This window comes from Lissotriton vulgaris, chromosome 9, assembly GCF_964263255.1.
Source record: "Lissotriton vulgaris chromosome 9, aLisVul1.2, whole genome shotgun sequence".
Classification (NCBI taxonomy): domain Eukaryota; kingdom Metazoa; phylum Chordata; class Amphibia; order Caudata; family Salamandridae; genus Lissotriton; species Lissotriton vulgaris.
The window spans coordinates 517,501,277-517,524,775 of NC_141697.1; the positions used below are offsets into that span (position 1 = coordinate 517,501,277).

Below are 23,499 nucleotides of genomic sequence, written 5' to 3' on the forward strand. Positions count from 1 at the left end.
AGCTGCAAACGCTGTCCAACTGCTTTGCAACACCTTCTCAAACGTTAGTGCTAATGACCAAGGTAGCATTCCTCCCAAACGTTATAACACCTTTGCTCATTGGGCGGTCTGTCACCCTATCGACGTTCTTTACTCATTCTCCTCTTCCATCCAGGAGCAAGAGAGACTCCATTGCTTAGATCCGAGCAGAGCTCTGAGCTTTTATATCAGTAACACCAACGGTCACTGGGTGGAAGTCCAACGCTTTGTGGGCTTCTATGGGGTAAAGAAGGGAGAAACTGACCATCTCCAGGTGGATTGTTCTTTCTTTGTAGAAGAGGTCTGCTATGGACTTCCCAGCAAACTGCCCCAGAAAACCTGCGGCTCATTCCTGCAGAGCCAAAGCTGCTGCCACCTCCTGTTTGGGACTTATACCAGGGTGTGACGTGGGTGTCCGTTCATGCTTTCACTAAGCTTTACTGCCTGGATAGCTAGGTCTGGTGGGAGGGCACTTTTCCCGCTCACCTTTACAAGTTTATTGCTCTAAGCCATTCAGCAGACCTACCACCTGGAGGATATCCATTAGAGGGCCAAGTTACTTACCTTCAGTAACTATTTTTCTGGTTATTACTCTTATCTAACTGAAGAGTCCTCACTGACTCACCCATCTCCCAATTATGTGGATTGGAATCCTTTGGTCGGTACTAAAGATTTCAGATCTACACGCTGCCACAATCTGGTTACTAAGGGATCTGTGTCTGGCACAGACCGATATTGGAATGAAACTGTCCTTGATGATGGGAGGGTCATATGGAACTGCTGAGGAAAAAAAATCTCTTGTTCCAATCTGGAGGTTGGGAGTATTCTTTCAAGGCGAGGCGTCTGCGGTAAGATATAGTATCCACAAGAAATAGCTTTACCAAAGGTAGGAAACTTGATCTTTTCTACCTTTTAGTAGTCTAATATTTCTTGTTTAAAAAATAATAATAATAATAATAAATAAATCCTGTGGTTCACTAATTGAATTGCGGACTCATTCAGGCTACGAGAGGTGGAGGTGCAAGGCCCCTGCTACATGCAGGGCTAGTTTTCCAACTGCCACCTGTGTGAGATGTCATGCTGATATTTTTGCAGGGCTTATTGTTTATTAGAAATGTCTAATGCAGTTAAACATCTCATCTTAATTTATGCATGTAAGTTTCTGATATTTTTTAACTAACATGTTGATCTTTCAGGCTTAGAAGAGGCAAGTTTCTTCTTTAAAACGAGGAGTGTCCCTGATAACTGGAAAATGGACATGAGTGAAATTTTAGAGTCCTCCAGCAGTGATGAGGATGATGCTGAGGGTGAAGGAAGTGAAGATGAAAAGAGCAAGGTGGAAGAAGAAGAAAAAGTGGAGGTTGTGGTAAGCGTTGCCAGCAAGTTATGGCTGTATGCATGAATTTTAGAACCTTAGACATGCCATGGGCCTGCCTTATTATTGAATGTATTGTGGATTATGCAGCTTGGGTGACCAGAATATTAAGTGGAGTTTTTTACTCCTGGTAAAAACGTTGAAGTCTCAAGGATTGAAAAATAAAGTTTATATGTCCAGTGCAATTCTTCTAGGGATAGTTTTTAGTGTAGCAAAAGGTATTGTTTTGTGATCTTGCACTATATCTCCTGAATGTACATTTAATGGCCTGCAAATAACTGTGGTTTAACTTTATAGTTAGGAAAGGTTTCTGCATTTTTGTATGCTGCCGAATGGTATCTGGTCTTGGTAACATCATCCTATGTAACTGATGAGGAGAATTAGATTTTGATTTATCTGTGCTTATGACGTCCTGCTTCGTGGGAGTAGTAGGGGGGGGTCCGCGCTGGTTTAAATATTGTTAAAATTAATGTTAATAAAGTACATACAAAGTAAAATAAAGCAAGATTGAGAATGTTAAAACATTTTCTGTTTGATTGTGAATCCAAAATATTTAAGTATTTGAGCAATTGTTTGGTATATACTTTGTAGTTCAAATAATGGAAATTGCTTGAGCCGCGAATCCCTAGGTTCTAATAATGGCCTAGTTGAGGTCCCGAGATTACATTAATAATTCAGTTGGGGTCCACAGAAGTCAAAGGGTTAAGAACGACTGTTCTAGATTGTGTTGTGTCCTTTTTATCATTAGGAATCAAAGCATGTCTGTAATGCTGAAAAATTGTTTGGCTTGGAAGCGTATTTGCCCCTGTCACTACTAGATTCGATTACGGCCTGCCTCCCTAAAATGTGCTCCTTGGTTCCTTAAGCTTTATCCCTTTCTCTGCTCAAAGGTATCAGACTTATGTAGGACAAACTGGCATGTACTTGCATGCTTTCTCCAGATGTATTTTGCAACCAGTTTTCTCCTCCCTGAAGGATTAGTTTAATTTCCCCCCTGCCGTTTATACTATTAGTCACCTGATGCAAGAAAATATAGGTCCCATCAATCCCATTTTCACAAAACTCACTTGAGTTGCTTTTGTCTAGACTGCCTGGCTAACTTTTGGTGTCTTTATTTTCAAATGTTTCTGAAAACTTAGTCATTTACACCACTTGATGAATATTTCAAGCAACACAAATGTAATTTTCCCAAGGGACTTGTATTTGTTACACAACCAGCACAAATTAAGATTAGAAGCACAAAACATCTCAGGTGGCCACACTGATGCATAGCTTAATTTTCAAAAAATTAAAGCTCATCAAAGCCTTTCTGAAGGACCTGAGATTGGGGAGGCATCTCACGTGGATAGATCATTCTTTCCGAAGTCCTGAGCCTGACAACCTCTGAGCTCTATGGCATTTTAACCTTACATCTGCAATCTCCTGTAAAGAAAGTTAACTTATTATCTAAGTGCCTGAAAGGTTGTAAAGCTAGATCTTATTTATCAGGATTTTTTTTTCTGTAAGTGGCAGCCTGATTGAGACTTCTGCTTTGCTTCTGTAAAATAAATATAAAAAAAGCGAGGAATGGCTTCCTGTTTAAAAGGGCCATCTTGAGGAATATCTTGCCAGTTGCCTTAAAACGGTAATTCAAAAAAGGTGTTAAAACATTCCGGTCTGATATCGATTAGCCTATTTTTTTTTTCTTGAGGGAAGTATAATGCTGAAGGTGTAATTGTTCTTTTACTGTAGCTCCTCTTCATGGGTGGAGGGGTTTATTTAGCTAAATAAGGGATCTGCTAGATAAAACAAGGTAAGGAAGAAAGAGGTGTCATTTGCTGTTGATAGAACATCCAATAAATCCGCTATAACTCTGTGGGTTCCATATTGTAGTTGGAAGCCCGCTTGATATTCACCCAAGCAGCCTTGGACCTCAGCGAGTTCTTGAGACCGATCAACCTCTACCTTTTTCCAATTTAGTTAATAGCCTGTGTAACACTGATGAGGATAGTTGCTAGTCATCCCTGGGACAAAATGATTGTTTTGAAAGAATCGCCTTGTTGGGGGACTCTAGGTGTTCTGGTGTACACAGTGGTAAATGTATCCATTTAAGTTTATTTTTTACGATATTGGTGTATGTCTTAGCCACCATTGCCAGGAAAGAGTCCACACGGGGTTGATTGAAGAACCTTAAGCAACCAGATATCTTTCATGTGTATGCTTCAGCTATCTTTAGTGTGTATGATCCACACAAGGTGCAAGCCAAGTAGACCTTTGTTTCCTCATGCCTGGTGATCAGTTTCTCAAGTTCAGAAATGTCTGACAGCTGCCATGATGTAAACCGTTGCCTTCCCACTGTTAGTACTGATTCACACACTAAGAGTTGTCCGTATGAAGGACTTGTATCGACTTATCGCAAGAGGAGAACCCACTTTTCAACCATTTAGGTCTTGGAATCTGGTAATGCCAAAAAGCCCACCTAGTAAGGGGCGAAGTTCAAGCTAAGTGTGCAAAACTCAAACCATCACACCCCCAAGGCCAGTCCCAGGCCAGGCCTGACTGCAGAGTACTACCATATATAGGTCACATAGAGCTTGCTGGTAACACCCTTGTCAATGAAATGAGTGCTTGGTGCCTTTTTTTAATTCAGTCTCCGCTCAGAGTAAAGAATGCTTCCTTGAGGGGAAGCCTTATTGTCCTCGTGGTCATATTTGGTCACATTTTCCAGTTACTGCAAGATGAAAATCTCCTGTAAGGGAAGAGTTTACCATGATCTTGCATCATTAACGCTGGATTAGCACAGGGGCTCTGGTGATGGTAAGGCGGAGTGTGTTTGACAAAGTGCAGCTTTCCACAGTTCCTGGGTTTGCCATCAACTTTAGAAAGAGGATTGTGCACACACAGAGGAGTCCACTCAAATTGCCCAGGATCAGTTGTTGCAGTAATGATTGACAAGACTACATGGGTGGATTGAATAAAAATGTACTTTTTGGACTTCCAACCAACTGTTTAAGGAGATGTTCACTGCACTTTGACTTTATGGAAGCCATCAGAATTATGATTTTTGATCACTTGAAATGTATTGCCTATTCCCACTCTGTTTTTCAGGGCAATAATATGCAGCAGTTGGAGTGTTTAAGTGTTTCATGGATTCCAGTGCCTCCTAAAACAAAATTCTAATTCAGCAGTGTTAGACCTGTCAGCCCTTTTGGTGGTCCCTCCTATTATTTATTTATTTTTGTTCCCTTTTTGCCCCTCAATTTCCTTCATTTTTATGTCCACTGAAACTTTTTGGTGTTGTCCTAGTGGGTTCAGGTGCTCCTTGACCCTATAGTTCCTCATAGGCCTAGAAATCCCTCCTTTTCTGAGGGCAAGTTAGTCACACAAAATGGTGGCCAATAACTGCCATAACTGACACTTATGGAAAAGGGGCCCATAGGATAACATAGGGAGACTCTAGAACCTTCCAGCTGGTTCTAGTGACCTGAGGCTAGCCTATATAAGACCAGGGTCAGGGCAGCCATTTTGAGTAGTGACGAGAGCGTGTTGTGGAACCTGGTCACAGAAAGAGTGAGGCAAAGTTGTGAGGAGAGAGGCGCATTAAGCGAAGGAAGATCGTTCCTTGGATCGGCTGCCTACTTGAATGGCGTTTTCCCCTGCTACTTGACCCAGCCCTTCTAACGCGGAGTTTCTCCAGACTATCTGCATGTGCCCAGCGCAGCCAAATTAACTTGAGTGTGCAGTGGGGGAGCGAGGAGCGGGAGTTCCCGAGATCGTTGAGTCACTCACTGTGTGGAAGGACCTGAAGCACTGAGCGAGGTTCCCAGGCATCTGCTGTGGCCCCCGACTGCGCAGAAGTGTGCCAACTTGGTGGTGCTCCCTCCGAAGCGGCTGAGGAGAAAGCCAGGCAGGCTCTGTGGTCGAGCATCGGAGGCGGGAGAGCCCCGTAGCGGCTGCGGAGGAGACGGCCCAGGCGGAGACAGCCAGCTGTGTTGCCGGAACTGAGGAAACGCCGTGAGTGGTGTGACGTTGTGACAGGAGGCAGGGTGAAGGTGTAGCCGAGGAGGAGGAAGAAGTCAGCCGCGACCTCGGAGGAGGCCGTCCGACAGTGAGGAAGGCGGAGAGAAGGCGGAGCCTGCGGCGGAAGGATCCCCGAAGCGTGCTAAAGAGCGGTGAGGAACGCCGGATTCCCCCCTCCCTTCGTCTAACCGCAGCGAGAAGAACGCAGATCACCCAGCCCGCAGCGAAGGCAGCCGCTGGACGAGGGCAGGGGACAGGACTCTAAGACAGCCATAAAACTTTCCAAGTAAGCTGGGAGAGTGGGCGGAGGCAACAGGAGCTGACGTGACCGGCCATCAACCGCCGGCAGTCCCGAGTGTGAGGCAGTGTTACGCCGGCCGGTTTGACAGGGGCAAGGGTGTAGGTGTTGCCAGCAAAAGATTCCCCCAGAAGGCTGTATCAGTGACGCCGTGTCAGTCAAGCTAGCGTGACTTCTGTGGGAAGGGTCATTACAGACCATAGAATCGTGGCCATTCGAGGAAAGGCAGGAGGGCTGAGGCTAGAGGCTAAACGGGCAGTCCCAGGAGGAACATCTCAGTGGGGCTTATAAAAGACAGAATAAGATGTTGGAATAACTTGTCTGTTTCTTTAAATCAAACAGCTGACCGGATCAGCCTCCATGTATGCCAGTGGGGAAAGGTTAGCTGACTTATTGTATTAACAACAAATTGATGGTCCTGATTCATTTGGGTAAAGTACTTGACTGCTTCAACCTTTCCAATTGTCAATGTAAATGCACAACTTAATTGTACTGTGAAATTGGTAGCAAGAAAAAGTAATAACCTAAACATGAGTACTGAAAAGTTTTCTACTGTATAAAGCAATATTAAGAATGTAAATTTGGAACCTCTTGGATGTAAGAAAAGAGTAGATGGAGTGAAATTGATACTCTGAATTTTGAACATATCAAGAGAACTTTTATAAAACAGCCCGTATTTTTCTAAGACTGGTGTAGTGTCTTTCTTTTCTAGTGGATGGACGTTATGTTACTGAAGGGTGTGACGCAAACTTAACACATGTGCCTTTGGGATAGGCCTTCCTACTCTGTGCCAAGCTACCCTATGTAGACTGGTAATTCCAGGTCCAACAAGCAGACTCTGAACTGTGCTCCTCAAATTTTGAGTTTTCAGAATGGTGAAAACTTGCATGCTGAACCATTAAGGTCGGTACAGAAAAAATGTGTGGCTAGATCACCTGCCAGTATTTATGGAAACCTGAACGACCAGCCCTAGATACAGAGATACAAAGCCAGCAGCTTGGCTCAAAACATCATAAAATGAAGCAGAGCTTAAATGACCCGGAATCACCACTCGAACATGTTTATAATTTTGATAAAGTGGAGATTGCATATCTTGGTTAAGGAATTCATCAGCTGACTAGCACTCCCTGGCGCTAGATTGCCTAGTGGTATATGAGGCGTCATAATGCCAAGCAGAATCCAGCCTTTACTGAACATGCAGCCTGCTTTGCATATAAGGACAAATGTAACTATCATGTCACGCGGTAAGTAAAGTCTACACGTTCTATAGTGGATTGATTCATGTGGTGGAATGTAAGGTGGGTTTGGCGTTCTCACTTTTGTTTCAAGTTTTATTCTGCCTTTTTTTGAATGAATTTAAGGTATTGCAAAATAAAAACTTTCTGTATTTCCAGTTGGTTGACAAATGGAACAACTGTGTAGCTTCTCTGGCTGGACACTGACATCATTTAGATATTTGGTTACGGAGGCAGTTTGCTTCTTGGTGACACAGGTAGTCACAGGCATGACTGAATCTAGACTGCAACCAGGGGAACCTGTTTGATCAAGTTTTATATTGTGCTGCTGTGGTAACAGTTCTACAGTGGGCACTTGGTTGGACATTGTGGGTCCTAAATCAATCGGCAGGGGTGAGTATTCATGGAACACACAAGGATTTCCCTGTGCTTGGGGTGACAGACTGTCTTCAATCCTAATTGAGAGGAGTACCATGGTAGTTTAATTGTTAACATGGGACTTGACTGATTCAGGTAACTAAATTAAGTAGCAGAATGTATTTGCATACATACATGTTTCGGAAGGAATGACTTTCTGATGGAGACTTCTAACCACAGGTTACTCACCTTTATAATATTCCTCAGGCAGCAGACTGCATCAGGAAACCTTTGCACAGTACCTCTGCATCCCAGTTGATGGCGACATGTGGATCTCCAATGATGTTCCGCTGCGCAAATGTTGTCTGGGGCCAATATAGGCACCACTCCCAAGCCCTATGCCACTTTCTTTTCTTTTTTTTCTGCCAGAAGCAGGTCTAGAGATACCCTCACAATTACACCGTGTGCAAGGGACTTGTCACCTCCTAAGAGGGATGGAGTTTAAACCTTTTAAGGACTATTGCAAACAAAGGTCTTATAGGTCATCACCAGGTTTGCGTATTGTGAGTGGGGTCAAGTCCCGGCTAAGGCCTGCAATAACTGCACGTCAGTGAACCTGAAAGCTGTTTGAGACTGCGAGGTGAAACACTGTTTCCCAGCCCCGGAAGACACCAAAGTCGCTACATATAAACTTTCTTGAGCTGGGGCCATCTGCTTTGCACTGAAATCCATCCAGGTTAGGCTTATACGTGGTATTGCAAAAAAATAAACGTGGGGTGGTATTGGGCCTTGTGCCAGTAGTCCCTATGCCTCTAGAAATGGCTGGACCATCAAGGAATTTTCCTGGAGGTGAACCACCTGGCAGTATCTTTGAATGTCAGGGCAGATGAGCTCCATCATTGACGCCTAGCAGATCACGAATGTCAGTTGTACCCAGAGGTGGTGCAAGGTCTCTTCTGCACATGGGGATCTTGTCTTGATCTATTGACCACCACTAAGAACTCATAATGTCAGAACTTCTACATGTGAGAGTTTCCAAGGTGTGTCGGTCTGAGAGCGTTCTGCCTAGAGTGAAACTCTGGACTCCAGTATACCTTCCCGCTCATACCTCTTCTGCCCTGAGTTTTAAAGAAGATGATGACTAATTGGGCCCAAGTCATCCTTGGTTGGGCACGAAGAGTATGGAATGCAGAGTTCTTGGGTATGAACATCTGTCCTCTGATCAGGCTCTTCTTCCAAGAGGATCTGCTGTCGCAGCAACAGGGCAGGGTTCTGTACCCAGGCCATCGCAATCTCCACCTTCGTGCTTGGAGATTGTGTAGTGACACGTGAACTCCATCGACCTTCTGAAGGCGATTTGTCATATTGCCAGCCAGGCGTCCCTCAAGTCAGTAAAGGGCTGTTGTTGGGACAACTGGGTGGCTTGGTGCAGCACTTGACAGATCAACCCACCCCTTCAGGCAAAGTTATTTGACGTTTTGTTTGTTTTGTCTCTTGCCTGGCAAGGCTTTGCTCTGGATACAGTTAAAGCAGTGGTCTTCAAAATTTTTGATGCCAAGACCCCCCCCTTCCCCCCCCCCCATCAAAATATTTTAGGCGTAAGGACCCCCTCTCAACAAAAACTTCTAGAACCTGGTAGTCCTTATAATTGACAACCATAAGTGTTCTCCAGAGAAACGTTTAATGTGTAGTACCAGTTTAATACCCAAATATAGCAATAAGCATAAAAAAGATGACAAGTACAGCTTTACAGAGGGCCTCCTACAGAGCGGCAACACCTGTTGCTGCCTTTTAGTAACTTTTAAACCTTTTGAGTAAATACATTTTTTTGTTGTTAAAATCAGGTTATGCAGCAGATGATGGATTATGTGGCAAATGCATCAAATCTATAATCATGCTAAAATCTCTGCTGCCACACAATCACATAATTCCAGTTGCCCTTGGTATAATAACTGTAATGCATGGGGTGAAACTTTATTGCACGGCATTAGAGGAAAATCGTACTATTTTCTATGGGATGCTGACGGCTTGGCATTTACAGCTGCATGTCACCGTATGTAGCTGAACATCATTCATCATAATCAAAACGTATGTACGTCTTTTTAAGGTAGCTACAAATAAAATATCTGAAAGAGACACGTTAGTGATAGATTCCTTACCTTAGAATATCCCCAGGCGTCAGACTGGATCCGGAAATTTTTGCGTAGCAATACCCCTGCGCGCTGTTAGGCGTCGTCTGCGGCTCCGCGTCCGTCGTCGGCGTCGTGAGCGCCGGGATGACGTCATCGGAGTATATAGACGGCGCCCATGCGCGCTGACGTCAGTTCTTCTTTTTTCCGCGCCAGCTAGCGCAGATCCGGAAGAAGCTCTACCCCCAGTCACTTTTTGACTGAAAACTTTTTGATCTTTTTGATCCTCTAATTCGTCGATTCTCGACGATCGGTGCCAGGGATGCCCGGGTTCAAGCCTTGCTCGAAGTGCGGCCGACTCATGTCGGTCACGGACCCCCATCGCCGGTGCCTGAAGTGCTTAGGCCTCGACCACGACGATCGATCCTGTGACGACTGCCGGGCCCTGACGTCGAAGGCTAGGCGGGAGCGGTCCCGCAAGCGTCTCGAGCTGAGGCAGTCGGCCCCGCGCCGCTCCAGGTCCCGGTCCCGGTCCCATGGGAGGTCGAGGGACAGGTCGCGAGGTCGGAGTCATCGACGCTCCGGGAGTGGTCACCGATCGTCTGGATCCAAGTCCTCAGGTAAGAGGCATGAGAGGTCGGAGCGACACCATCGGTCCTCCGACCCGCCCCGACGCTCGCTCGATGCGGCCGGGGGTTCGGGCGACACCGCCCACGCGGCTCCGCGGGAGTCGCAAGCGTCGCCGCCTGCCCCACACCTTCGGGTCCCTGGGCACGGCGCGTCGCAGGAGGAGGTCGAGAGGTACCTCATGGCCATGAGGGCCCTCCCTCCTCAGTCGGTTCCCGTGGCGCCTTCGGGCCGATCGGCTCCGTCTGGAGGTCCTTCCGGGTCGGGCGCTTCGGCCCCGACGACGTCGGGTGCTTCGGGCCCGGCGCCGCTGGCGACTTCGGTCCCGGCGCCGCGCGACCTCGCTGGATCCGGCTCCGGATCCGGGACCTCGCCGGTCGACCTCACGACCTCGCCGGCGCCGTCCCTTCAGGTGTCGTCCCCGGCAGCCGTAGTGGTTGCCGACCCCAATGCTTCCTACGGTCCGCCTCAGGCGTCGGAGGGGCGCCGCTGGGCGCCGATTCCGTCGGCCGTCGGAGAATTCTATCTCCACGAGGAGGCCCTGGCTGTTCATCCTGGTCTCCAGGAGCTGGGTGACGAGGAGCAATGGGAGGGGTCCGAGGACCCTCTGGCACGTGATTGCCAGTCACATCAGGACTGGACATATGAGCTTGGGGAGGCCAGTGGTATTGACACCTCGCCAGACACTGGATTTACATCGCCCCCGACTGTGGCTTCGGAGGCGGGTTCTGCTTACAGCGTAGTGTTGACGAAGGCAGCTAAGGCCCTAAACCTTGAGCTCCCCGTCGCGGCCGTGAGGACTAATCTCCTCACTGAGGTGCTCAAACAGCAGTCCGGCTCCGCGGAGCCCCTTCTGCCGTTCAATGAGGCCTTGTGTGACGTTCTGCTGGGCACTTGGTCCAAGCCCGCCACAGGTCCCCCTGTGGATAGGAACGTGGCCAGACGCTACCGCCCGGCACCGGGCGACCCTTGCTTTTTGTCCACCCACCCCACCCCCGAGAGCCTGGTCATCCAGGCCTCCACTTCCCAGACCGCATTCCCGACGGCCCCGCCCGATCGGGAATCCAAGAGATATGAGCAGTTCGGGAAGAAGGTCTTCTCGTCTGTGAGCCTAGGGCTCCGGTCAGTCAACACCAACTGTCTCTTGGGCCGCTACACCCACACTCTGTGGGACTCGGTTGCGGAGGTGCTGCCACAATGCTCTGAGGAGGTCAGGGCTAAACTCAGCCAAACCCTTGCGGACGGCCGAGATGCGGCACGATTTTCCATCCGGTGTGGGCTGGATACCACGGACTCACTGGGCAGGGCGATGGCAACGACGGTGGCGGTTCGACGCCACGCCTGGTTGAGGTCCGCCAATTTCTCGGCCGATGTCCAGGCCACTCTCATGGACATGCCGTTTGATGGCCGTCGCCTCTTCGGCGACAAGGCAGACCATGCGCTGGAACGTTTTAAGGACTCCAGGGCCACGGCCAAGTCCTTGGGCCTTGCGGCCCCACGCCAGCAATCGGGTGCCTTTCGCTCCTTTCGTGGCCACGGAAGGGGCGCCCCACCACGGACCGTCAGCCACGCGCCGCAGAATGTTCAGCAACGCGGTGGCGGCCGTGGGAACCGCCGTGGCGGTGGTCGGGGTCAGCGGCGAGGCCAGTCCACACCTCCCTCAGCAGCCCCCGCCTCAAAACCTTCCTAGTCCGAGTTTTCAGGCCCATGTGACGCCTGTGGGAGGCAGGGTTCGCCATCACCTCTCCCACTGGCATACAGTCACTTCGGACAGGTGGGTGCTGCAAATTGTCCGAAGGGGTTTCTCCCTCCCCTTCGAGTCTTCCCCTCCATCCATGCCACCTCAATGCCACCGTGTGTCGGGGGATCACTTGCGACTTCTGCAAGAGGAAGTTTCGGCCCTCTTGGCCAAGAGGGCCATCGAGCGCGTTCCTGGGCCAGAAGTAGGACGTGGCTGTTACTCCCACTACTTTCTGGTACCCAAGAAGGGCAAAGGGGGCCTACGCCCTATCTTGGATCTGCGGAACGTGAACGGCTTCCTCCGTACGGAGAAGTTCAAGATGCTCACTTTGGCTCAGGTCCTGGCTGCCCTGGACCCAGGAGACTGGATGGTAGCGTTGGACTTGCAGGACGCCTATTTCCACATCCCCGTCCTGCCGGCCCACCGGCGTTACCTGCGGTTCACGGTAGGCCACGAGCACTTTCAGTTTACCGTGCTCCCCTTCGGCCTTACCAGCGCCCCACGGGTGTTCACGAAGGTGATGGCGGTGGTCGCAGCCCATCTGCGCAGGCAAGGGGTGTCAGTCTTCCCCTACCTCGACGACTGGTTGTTGAAGGCGGGCTCGCCCCAGACAGTCGTCAGCCACCTCCAGACTACGGCCGACCTCCTGCACTTGCTGGGGTTCTCCATCAATGTGCCGAAGTCACACCTGTGTCCCTCTCAGAAGCTCCTTTTCATCGGAGCGGTTCTCGACTCGGCGCAGTTTCGGGTTTACCCACCCGAGCAGCGGGTTCGGGATATTCAGGCTCTGATTCCTATCTTCGGGCCGTTATCCCGGGTCTCGGTCAGGTTGACGCTGCGGCTTCTGGGACTGATGGCCTCCTGCATCCTTCTGGTGCGTTCCGCCAGGTGGCGGATGCGGGCTCTGCAGTGGGACCTGAAGTTTCAGTGGGCCCAGCATCAGGGCAACCTGTCCGATCATGTCCTGATCTCGGAGGGCACTGCGAGACAACTGCAGTGGTGGCTCACGGACCGCGACTGGGTCAGTGGCAGACCCCTCTCTCTACCCCAGCCGGAGCACGTAGTTGTGACGGACGCGTCCCTCCAGGGCTGGGGAGGCCACATGGGAGAGGCGGAGATCAGAGGCCTCTGGTCTCCGGCGGAGTCCCGGCTCCACATCAACCTTCTGGAGCTGCGGGCGATTCGTCTTGCACTGAAGGCATTCCTCCCCTCTGTCCGGGGGAGCGTGGTGCAAGTGTTCACCGACAACACCACCGCCATGTGGTACTGCAACAAACAGGGCGGTGTGGGGTCGTGGACCCTTTGCCAGGAGGCTCTGCGCCTCTGGCAGTGGCTGGAACATCAGGGCGTGACTCTGGTGGTTCAACACCTGGCAGGTTCTCTGAATGCCAGGGCGGACGAACTCAGCCGCCGGTGCATGATGGATCACGAATGGCGTCTGAACTCGGACGTGGCGCAAGGTCTCTTTCGACAGTGGGGAGAGCCTTGGTTAGATCTATTCGCCACAGAAGAGAACGCGCAATGTCAGCAGTTCTGCGCGTTGGAGTTTCCAAGGCGGCACTCGCTCGGAGACGCTTTTCGTCGCGAGTGGAGCTGCGGCCTGTTGTACGCCTTTCCGCCTATACCACTTCTGCCCAGAGTGCTGAAGAAGATCAAGCGCGACCGGGCCCAAGTTATCCTTGTGGCTCCGGACTGGGCTCGAAGATACTGGTATCCCGAGCTACTCAGCATGTCAGTCGATCCCCCGATTCGTCTGCCTCTTCGGGAGGACCTTCTGTCGCAGCAGCAGGGGACGGTCCTGCACCCGAACCTGTCCAGTCTCCACCTACAAGCTTGGAGATTGAGTGGCGGCAGTTGAGGCCATTTGACTTGCCTCCCGAAGTCTGTGACATCATTCTGGCAGCCAGGCGTCCCTCCACTAAGTCGGTATACGCCTGCCGGTGGAATAGATTTGTGGCATGGTGCGCAGCAAAGGCTGTGGATCCCCTCTCTGCACCCCTTTCGGAAGTGCTGCTCTTTCTTCTTTCCCTTGCCCAGCAGGGCTCTGCTCTGGGCACTCTTAAAGGGTATCTCTCTGCTCTTTCAGCCTTCTTGAGGCTACCTGATCAGCCTTCTTTGTTCAAGTCCCCTATAGTGAGTAGATTTCTGAAGGGCATCACGCACATGTTCCCTCCTGTTCCATTCGTGATGCCTCAGTGGGACTTGAACCTTGTTCTCACCTATCTGATGTGTGCTCCCTTTGAGCCACTTCATAACTGTCCTCTTCGCCTCCTTACGCTGAAGACGGCCTTCCTGGTTGCCATCACCTCTGCCAGGAGGGTGAGTGAGCTCCAGGCTCTTTCTTCTTCTCCGCCTTTCCTGTCGGTTCACCCTGATAAGGTGGTATTGCGTACACGACCTTCCTTTCTGCCCAAGGTTGTCACGGCCTTCCACATCGGGCAGTCCATCACCTTGCCCTCCTTCTTTCCGCCTCCGCATCCCTCGAAAGAGGAGGAGAGGCTCCACCGTCTGGATCCAAAACGTGCGCTCTCCTACTACCTGGACCGCACTCGCCAATTCCGGGTGGATGACCAACTCTTCGTTGGTTACGTGGGCGCGAAGAAGGGAAAGGCTGTACACAAGAGGACCATCTCCAGGTGGATCATCTTGTGCATCCAAGCATGCTACTCCATGGCGAGGAAGGAGCCCCCGGCTGGATTGCGGGCTCACTCCACTCGGGCCACGGCAACGACAACTGCCCTGGGCCGCGGTGTCCCCCTGCAGGACATCTGTCAGGCAGCCACGTGGGCCTCGCTGCACACGTTCGCAAGACACTACTGCCTGGACAGCCAAGTCCGGAGGGATGGCTTCTTTGGCCGTTCCGTCCTCCAGGACTTTCTGGTGTGATATTGGTTCGCAGACCCACCACCACGGGGTTGGTATTGCTGGGGTATCTATTCTAAGGTAAGGAATCTATCACTAACGTGTCTCTTTCAGATGCACAAGTTACTACTTGTGTAACGATATATCTGTAAGAGACATTAGTTAGTGATAGATTCCTTACCGCCCTCCCATCCTCCCCGTTCTGCGAACCGATATTTAGGGTTAAGGTCATCCCCCTTTCAGGGCCCTAGTTTCATGGCACCAGTGTTAGTTCTATCATGGCTCTGCGTATCTGGCGCGGAAAAGCTGTGTTATCAGAACTGACGTCAGCGCGCATGGGCGCCGTCTATATACTCCGATGACGTCATCCCGGCGCTCACGACGCCGACGACGGACGCGGAGCCGCAGACGACGCCTAACAGCGCGCAGGGGTATTGCTACGCAAAAATTTCCGGATCCAGTCTGATGCCTGGGGATATTCTAAGGTAAGGAATCTATCACTAACTAATGTCTCTTACAGATATATCGTTACACAAGTAGTAACTTGTGCAACGGGCAGCTTCAATGAATAATGAATACATTTTTTAAAAATTGTTACTCAGTGGGAAATGCACTATAATAAATTATGAAACCTCTATTAGTTAATGCACTACAAAAGTCTGTGTGCAGTGGAGAATTGTGACTTGTGTATTTTTAGTGAATATGTAAGTCATTATTTTACCTGCATTACACACAATATAAGATAGGACGCTACAAAATGGTTTAAGATAAAATGATACTTGCAAAATATACAGGCTTCTTCCGAAATATAGGGGCTTATTTATAAGCCCTTTGTGCTGCCGTTGCTCCATTTTATAGGATGCTCTGGTTGCGCTGAGAGCAAACCCATATCTACAAGGCCACGCAAAGCCACTTTGCGTGGCTTTTAATGGACTCCTAGGTATGGTGGGAACTCAGCACAAGTCGGTGCATTGCTTTACACTGCATTCCAGGGGCGTTGCAGTGGGTTTTCCCATGGGTTTGGACACATTCCCAGATTTACAAGGATCTGTAAACCTGAGAATGCGTCAAAATTGTACGCTGCCCCAAGGGGATGTGTAACCAGGAGAAATCTTTTTCTCCTCAGTTGTTTCCTCTTTCTATGTGTAGCACACAGAGAGGAAAAGGCCTCCATGGGTTGTTTTTGCGCTGGAAGGCGTGTCTTCCTGCACAAAAACAATCCTGCCAACTATGCAGACACCATGGTGCAAATGTGCCTGCGTTGGCGCCAGGCACCAAATTGTGTGCTGGCAGAAAGGACAGGAGTGCACCTTATCTTAGAAATGCAGTCCATTGAATAGGCATAGGGCAGCGCAGCAAACATACTTGCGGAGCTGCGCTAAACCATTTCATTGTAAACGAGACCCATAGATTTTTTTTTTTTTTTAATTTTTATTTGGTGATTTACAATTGCAGATACATAAAGAAAGAGAGAACAAAGATAAAAAAAAATACAAAAATGTTATACCGCTGGTTCAGTAGATATCATACACATTTCAAAGAAAAAAAGAAGACATTAAGGATAAAGCATAGACAAAAAACAACAGATGATTAAGGCAGTATAGTCCTGGTTACATACGTTTAGCCACAATCTCTATTGTCATTGCTCCAATTTTCAATTGGTTTCCAAATCTCGATACCACGTGCTCTAGGCTTTATCCCTTTACAGGCGAAAATCGCCTTTTCTTGATTGTACATACCTAAAAGCCTAGACAGCCAAATCTGAAAGTTAGGGGGATCAACATCCTTCCATCGGGCTGTTAGTATAATTCTATATACAGCTGTGCTCAAGAAGAGTGATACTTCTTCGGCCTTAGTATGATTCAGAGTGTTATCGTAGCCCAAAATATAGAGGGTGGGAGATTCGGCTACTGGATGCCCAAACACCTCCTGCCAGAACCCAGCAATCATTGTTCGCAGTGCTAGCAATTTATCACAATCATAGAGCATATGTAGTAGATTTGCCGCTGCTTTCCTGCACCTTGGACACTAAGTAGGCCTTATCCCCCAAGCGAAAAGTTTAGCGGGAGTAAAATACAAATCATAAATAGTTTTATATAGTTGGGCTTTCAAATTGGAGGACATAAACAGCTGTGACGATAGTATGAGACATGTTGATGTCTACATTGGGATTATTTAGTTTCCTTGACCAGCCCACTTCGGTAGATTCTAAGTCATCTTGTTGATTTTCAATTAATGTGTCGTAGATGATACCTATCCCAGTTGAGGGTTTAGACAGAAGGTCAATTAGAGGAATATTATCCAGACAAATATTAACAAGTTTTGAATTTATGATTGTGTTGATTTGTATAAATTTGAATACACTGTTATTCGTGATAGCAAATTTTGATTGAAGTTGTTGAAATCTACTACCATTATTGGGGAGCATGAAGTCTCCTATTGTTAATACTCCTAAAGTTTCCCACCGTCTGGAAATAGCGTCATATATTTGAGGTGGTAGTATTGAGGAGTGCCATAATGAGATGTATCTATTGTATTTGGGAATTTTCATATATCTCGAAATTTTCCTCCACACTGCCGAAGCGTTAGTTATAACCTTAAATTTAATTTTCTTATAATATGAGGGTTCGATCTGTTTCAGTAACAGGCCATTAGCAATATCACCGATAGACAACTCATAGATTGAGGGTATATGATTGCCCCCCACCTCATATCCCAGTGATTTAACATGAAATAATAATATCATCTGTTGCAAAAAAGCAGCCCATGAATAAAGTCCCAGGTCAGGTATAGCCAAACCTCCTCTAGTGATGGGTAGGGAGAGCTTCCGGATAGATCTCCTAATCTTACCATAACCCCACACAAATTTGCCCATTTGACATTCCAATCCCCTTAAAATGTTGTCTTCCACAAGAAGAGGAATCGCTCGAAACAAATATAGAACCCGAGGTAGAATATTGATTTTGAGAAAATTACCTCTTCCGATGATTGAGAGGTGTAGTCCATCAATCTTTTTGAGTTCTTCTTTATTTTTTGGAGCAGTGGTTCATAATTAATTTTTACAATCTCATCTATTTTAGCAGATATTCGAACTCCCAGATACACTGCAGATTCTACCCTTCTAGGATCAGTAAAGTGGACATTATTTGTGCAAATTACCATCGTTTTATCCCTGTTTAATGAATATCCTGATAATTGACCAAAGGCTTGAGTAATTTGTTCTATTTCTAATTTACCTCCGTGGGCTTTGGTGTTATTACAGCCACATCGTCGGCATAAGCTAATATTTTGGTTTGGTAGGGGCCCAGTATAGCTGGTTTAATTGCCTCAGCCTGTAAAAGTTTAAGAATAAGAGGATTTATGTAGAGGGCAAAAAGAATCGGAGAGCAAGGACATCCCTGCCTAGTCCCCCGAGATATGTTAAAAAATCCAGATTCCTGGCCCATTACCAATACCATAGCCTTCGGAGAGAAATACATTGCTTTAATTGATCTCATAAGGCAAGGTCCAACATTATTCTGATCTAATATTGCCCATAGGAATACTCATGAAATCCTATCGAAAGCCTTCTCGGCATCCAGGAGGACCATCGACATCTGGCCCCCGTAGCATTTTCAGCATCAAATAGTGCGATAGCGCGTCGGGTATGGTCCGTAGTTTCCTTGCCTGGAATAAAACCATGTTGCCAGGGGGAGACCAGACGTTCGATGATCCCCCTGAGCCGATTAGCCAAAATCTTTGAGTACAGTTTTGAGTCAGAATTTATTAGAGATAGGTCGATAAGATGAGGGCAGTTGAGGAGGTTTATCTTTCTTTTGAAAAATTACAATATTAGTTTCCTGCCGAGACCTGGGAGGGATGCCACCAGATTGGATTCCAACAAATAAATCGTGAAGTAGCGGCGTTACTATATTACCCAAAATTTTATAAAACTCGAGTGGTATTTTATCAGGCCCTGCGGCTTTTCCCGCGGCTAACTCTGCAAGAGCAGTTTCCACTTCTATTTGAGTTATTTCTCTTTCTAGATCTAGCCTAGTAGCATTATCCAATCCTACACCATCTTCGTGCTCGCTTGCCCATTTTGATAGTGTTTCTTCGATTAGATTTGAATTTAAAGAGTCTTCATTTTTGTACAATTTCCCATAATAATTTTGAAACACTTCTAGGATAGTTTCAGGTGTTGTAAATACTTGGCCTTCTGATTCAATGCGCGTAATTGAGTTAAGAGATTGACTTTGGCGAGTTCGAAGTGCCAATTGCTTACCCACCCTATCTCCCATTTCGTAGATCTTATTTTGGTGGGATTGGTATAATTCAGCCGTATTTTGGGAGATTTTACTGTTTATCTCTGCTTTTAGTATCGCCATATCTCTTAATATTGAACCACCATCCACATTTTGTGCAATTAGCCTAGTATGCTTCTCTTCTAGTTCAGCTAGTTTTTGTAGTTGTAGTTCATTAAGCTTCGTCACCTCTTTCCTCTGTCTAGCTACGTAACTGATTGTCTCCCCACGGACTGCAGCTTTAAAGCAATCCCATACCATATTTCTGGATGTGCTATATCGGTTAGAGTCAAAAAAATCCTGTGACCATTTTTTCATATGTTCTACATATTCATTATTTACAAGCAATCTTTTGTCGAAAGACCAACTAGAGCGAGGTCTGGCCATGTCAGTTAAATAAAAAGTGAGAGATAGAGGATTATGGTCCGAAATAATTTTTGGTAGTTTACTTATTTGAGCCAAACTTGCCCGGTTATTCGACATTAAAATATAATCGATACAGACATATTTATTGTGAGGGTGAGAAAAATATGTATAGCCAGGGTCATGACCCTGTTTTAGATCCCATAGATCAACCAGACCTAAACTTTCTTTTAATTGGGAGACAGCATTAAAAACTTTAGGCTTGCGACCAGTATATTTAAATCGCACTTGTTTCTGTGGTGCACTAGCTCTGGGTAGAGAAATATTCAAGTCCCCACATAGGATCATTACTTGAGGCCAGGATGCTGATTCTATCTCCAGGTCGTTAAAGATTGCGGGGTCATCTTGATTAGGGGCGTAGATGGAACATATTGTAATTCCGCACTTGAGCTCCACAATCACCCACCTGCCTAGTGGATCAGCTAGTTTACGTGTTGTCTCCCCCAAAAAGGATCTTGCTACTATAGCGACCCCCCTTGTCCTCGTAGCTTGACTAGAGCAGACCAGTAAATTAAACCCTGAGATCTTCAATACATCCCGCTCTGCCCATGGAATGTGGGTCTCCTGTAGACATATTATATCGAATTCATTTGCCCTTATTAGTCCCCACATTCTTTCCCTTTTGCTCCTATCATTGAGTCCTGCCACATTCCAGGAGCACATTTTTATCTTAGCCATATCAATGTGTTATTATATTTATCTCCACATCTGTTATGCGTAAAGGAGAGTAGAAACGAATCAATCAACTCCTTAACATCATTGACACATCTGTTATACATAAAAAAGAATAGAAGTAAATCAAACAAATCCTTAACATCATTGGCATTTGTGTCATCATTTATGTTCCTCATAATGCATCTGGAACTGTAATCACCATTTTTCTGAATTTTCTTCCCCCTCCCTTCCTCTTGGCCCCAACCCCTAACCCCCCCCCCCCACCCCCCCCCCCCCCCCCCCTTACCGCCCTTAGAGGCAACCTGGGTTTTGGCTCACCCAGTTGTTGCTGGCAGTGTGGTCCGAGCGCCTAAGCTTGAACCTAGCCTGTTATTTTACAATCCTAGAAAAAGTCAACCATATAGCAAATGAAAGTGACTTGACAGTACTATCATATTCTTTATATTCAATAGCCAATTATTCAAGTCATATTTGATCTATAAAGCGTTCATATGATTTTACTAGGTAGTTTGTATCATATCCAATCCATTCTAAGCATCTTCTTTCGTTTATTTGCCTTTATTTTGTTTCGCTTTCTCTGCGACATCCTTGAGGTAGGCCTCTGCCTGGATTTCACTTGTAAAGCTCTTTGTTACACCTTTGTAAATTACTTTTAATCGTGCCGGATTTTGCAGAAAGACCGTCGCTCCTAATTTTTCAAAGGGAGCGATCAGTTGTCTCATTCTCCATCGTCGTTCTACAGTAGCGTGCGCAAAATCCGGTCTTGTAAAGAATTTAAATCCCTTGTATTCTCTTTGAGCTGTGGGTCTAGCCAGGTCATATATAGTATCACGTACTAGATAATTTCCGAAATTGACTAGAAATGTTCTGGGGTATTGTGGTGATTTGTCCAAACGTTTAGGTAATGACAGAGGGAAGCGGTGTGCACGACACACTTCCTTGTCCATATCCCAAGATTTGAGTTCCGGGAAAGATGATTTTAAGAGATTGGACATGAAGCCTCTTGGATCGCTTCCTTCTGAACCCTCGGGAATTCCAAGAAATCGAAGATTATTTCTTCTTGCTCGATTCTCTTGATCTTCGACCTTTGTCATTAAGTCCTTGATTAATCCTTCATGGTCTTTTGCCTGCGTTTGTAAATTACTAACGTCTGATTCCAGATTTTCCGCCCTGACTTCCATAGAACTCATTCTGTCTGAGATCTCCAAACAGGTACTGCCTACTTTATTGATGGCACCTTCCAGTTTTTGGATAGCGGCATGATTCCTTTCACTATCTTTTTTCACATCTTGGTGGAAAGTTCTGATTGAATTGAGGACTTCACTCAGTGAGGGCTCCCTGTGCCTCAAATTCTCATCTTCACTCAGAGTGTCAGTAATATTCTTGTTCCTTTCCGATTCCAAGGTTGCTTTTCGGTAGGGACTTTTGCGTGAAGGTTTAGCTCTCCCTATGAAATATTCTGGGTTGCTTCCAGGGTCAGTAGTTTCGTCAATTATTTTTGGGTGTCTCTTATGTCTACTTCTTTTTTTCCCCTGTTTTTTGAGTGATGTAGAGTCATGTATCAGAGATTTTTTGGTTCCAATGTCTGGTGAATACGGTGCCTTTATGGGATTTTCCTCCACTCTCGGCTCCTCACTCGGAACACTTTCTTCACATGATTCGCTGGATTCACTAGAGATTGACACTCCAGTCTCGTAAATCTCGGACTCAGAACCATCCGAGATTTCTGCTGGGAGATACCCCTCCATCGCTGGGTTTGTATTGGAGACAGAGACCATTTTAGAAACCGATTTAACTTCTTTCCTTGTATCGGTCTGCTCTTGGTCTACTGTTGACGATACTGTTGAGAGTACCTTGTTGATCCATCATGGTTGTAGCTATTTCATTAGGAGAATAGGGCTGTAGTCTATCTTTAATTGCTGGACTGAATATATTTGAGATTCTTGGTTGTGAATCCATCGAGTGATCAGTATTTTTAGCTGCAGCTTTTAAATTCTTAGTTGTTTGTAATCTTTTTGCCATAGATTTTTAGTAAAATCCAGACCCAATGTAATGCAATTTTTTACATAACTGTCCTTCAACACATTTCTCAGGGATAATAAGAGCTAAGTAAAAACAATGACTATTAAAAGCAAGCAGTTCACAGGTCAGTAAACTCTGTGCACTAACACTCAAACAGCTTCAAGTGATTCAACCAATTAACTGCAACAGCACTCTTCTGAGAAATCAAAGCCAGACAAACAGCTAAATACACCTTTCTGCCAGTGTGCTGCTGGCCTGAAAGAAATGCAAATGTGCACAACGAGTTAATCTGCAAATGTAAACTCGTTGTGCACAGTTGCATTTCTTTCAGACCAGCAACACACAAGTAGAAAGGCATGTGTAGCTGTCTATCTGGCTCCCATTTCCCAGCACAGGAGAGTCCCTGAATAACACCCCAGGGAAAGCACTTTAACTACTGGTGACCCACTGGAATGTTTTCTTTTACCAAATGAAGAGCGCGACCCCCTTCCCATGCCTTCAGGTCCCCCCTGGGGGTCGCGCCCCACAGATTGAAGACCTCTGAGTTAAAGGGTATTGTGTGTCTCTCAGCCTTTTTGCTATTGCCAAACCAGCCCTCCTTGTTCACATCGCTTGTTGTGCTTGTTGTCATGTCTGTTTTTTCTCTTTCCTTTTGCCGTGCTACACTAGGACCTTAATTTGCCCTCATATTTTCCCTTTAGGCCACTTCACATCTGTCCTTTGTGGTTTCTCACCCTCAAAGTAGTTTTTCGCCGCCATACATTTGCATGGCGAGTGAGTTAGCTTCACGCTCTGTCAACCTGCTGTACGCCACTTTCTTCCCAGCCGAACTGGTTCTGTGGCCAAGAGCATCCTCGTAGCAGAAAGTTATGACGCCGGTCAACGTTGGTCACAATATCACCTTACTGGTGTTCTTTGCTCTGCCTCCCCCCTCTGAAGAGAGACTCCATCGCTTGCACCCCAAAAGATCACTTTGACTTTGCATTTATCTCACCAAAGAAAACAGTGTGCAATTAGCTCTTTGAGGTTCACTGGAACCAAAGGCAAGGCAGTGCAGGAAAGGACCAGCTCCTGGTTGATGGTGCTCTGTATTTAGGTCTGCTACTCATTGGCCAAAAAGCAGCCTCTAGAACAGGGGTCTCCAAACCGGTCCTGGAGTGCCGGATCCATGCCAGATTTTTAAAATAACTACATGTATCTCAATGGGGATATCCCAAAAATCTGGTATGATCCGGCCCTCCAGGACCGGTTTGGAGAACCCTGCTCTAGAAGGACTGCACACTGATTCAACCAGGTCTAAAACTACGACCATTTCATTGGCACGCTTAGTTCCTGTTGTGGACATCTGCCAGGCAATTAGATGGACGTCTTTCCATATGTTCTCAAAGCACAACTAAATGGGCAGCCAGGTTCGGCAAAAGGGACATTTTGCCTGTTCCGTCCTACAGGACATTT

The 23,499-nt window shown here is 47.0% G+C and overlaps 1 protein-coding gene across 1 annotated transcript in view; it reads left to right on the forward strand.

The window, feature by feature from the left end:
• Positions 1-23,499, forward strand: part of ARID4A (AT-rich interaction domain 4A) — a 418,019-nt gene that overhangs the window by 122,296 nt on the left and 272,224 nt on the right. The window contains 1 exon segment of the mRNA XM_086937984.1: positions 1,215-1,384. Coding sequence (XP_086794110.1) covers positions 1,215-1,384 — 170 coding nt within the window.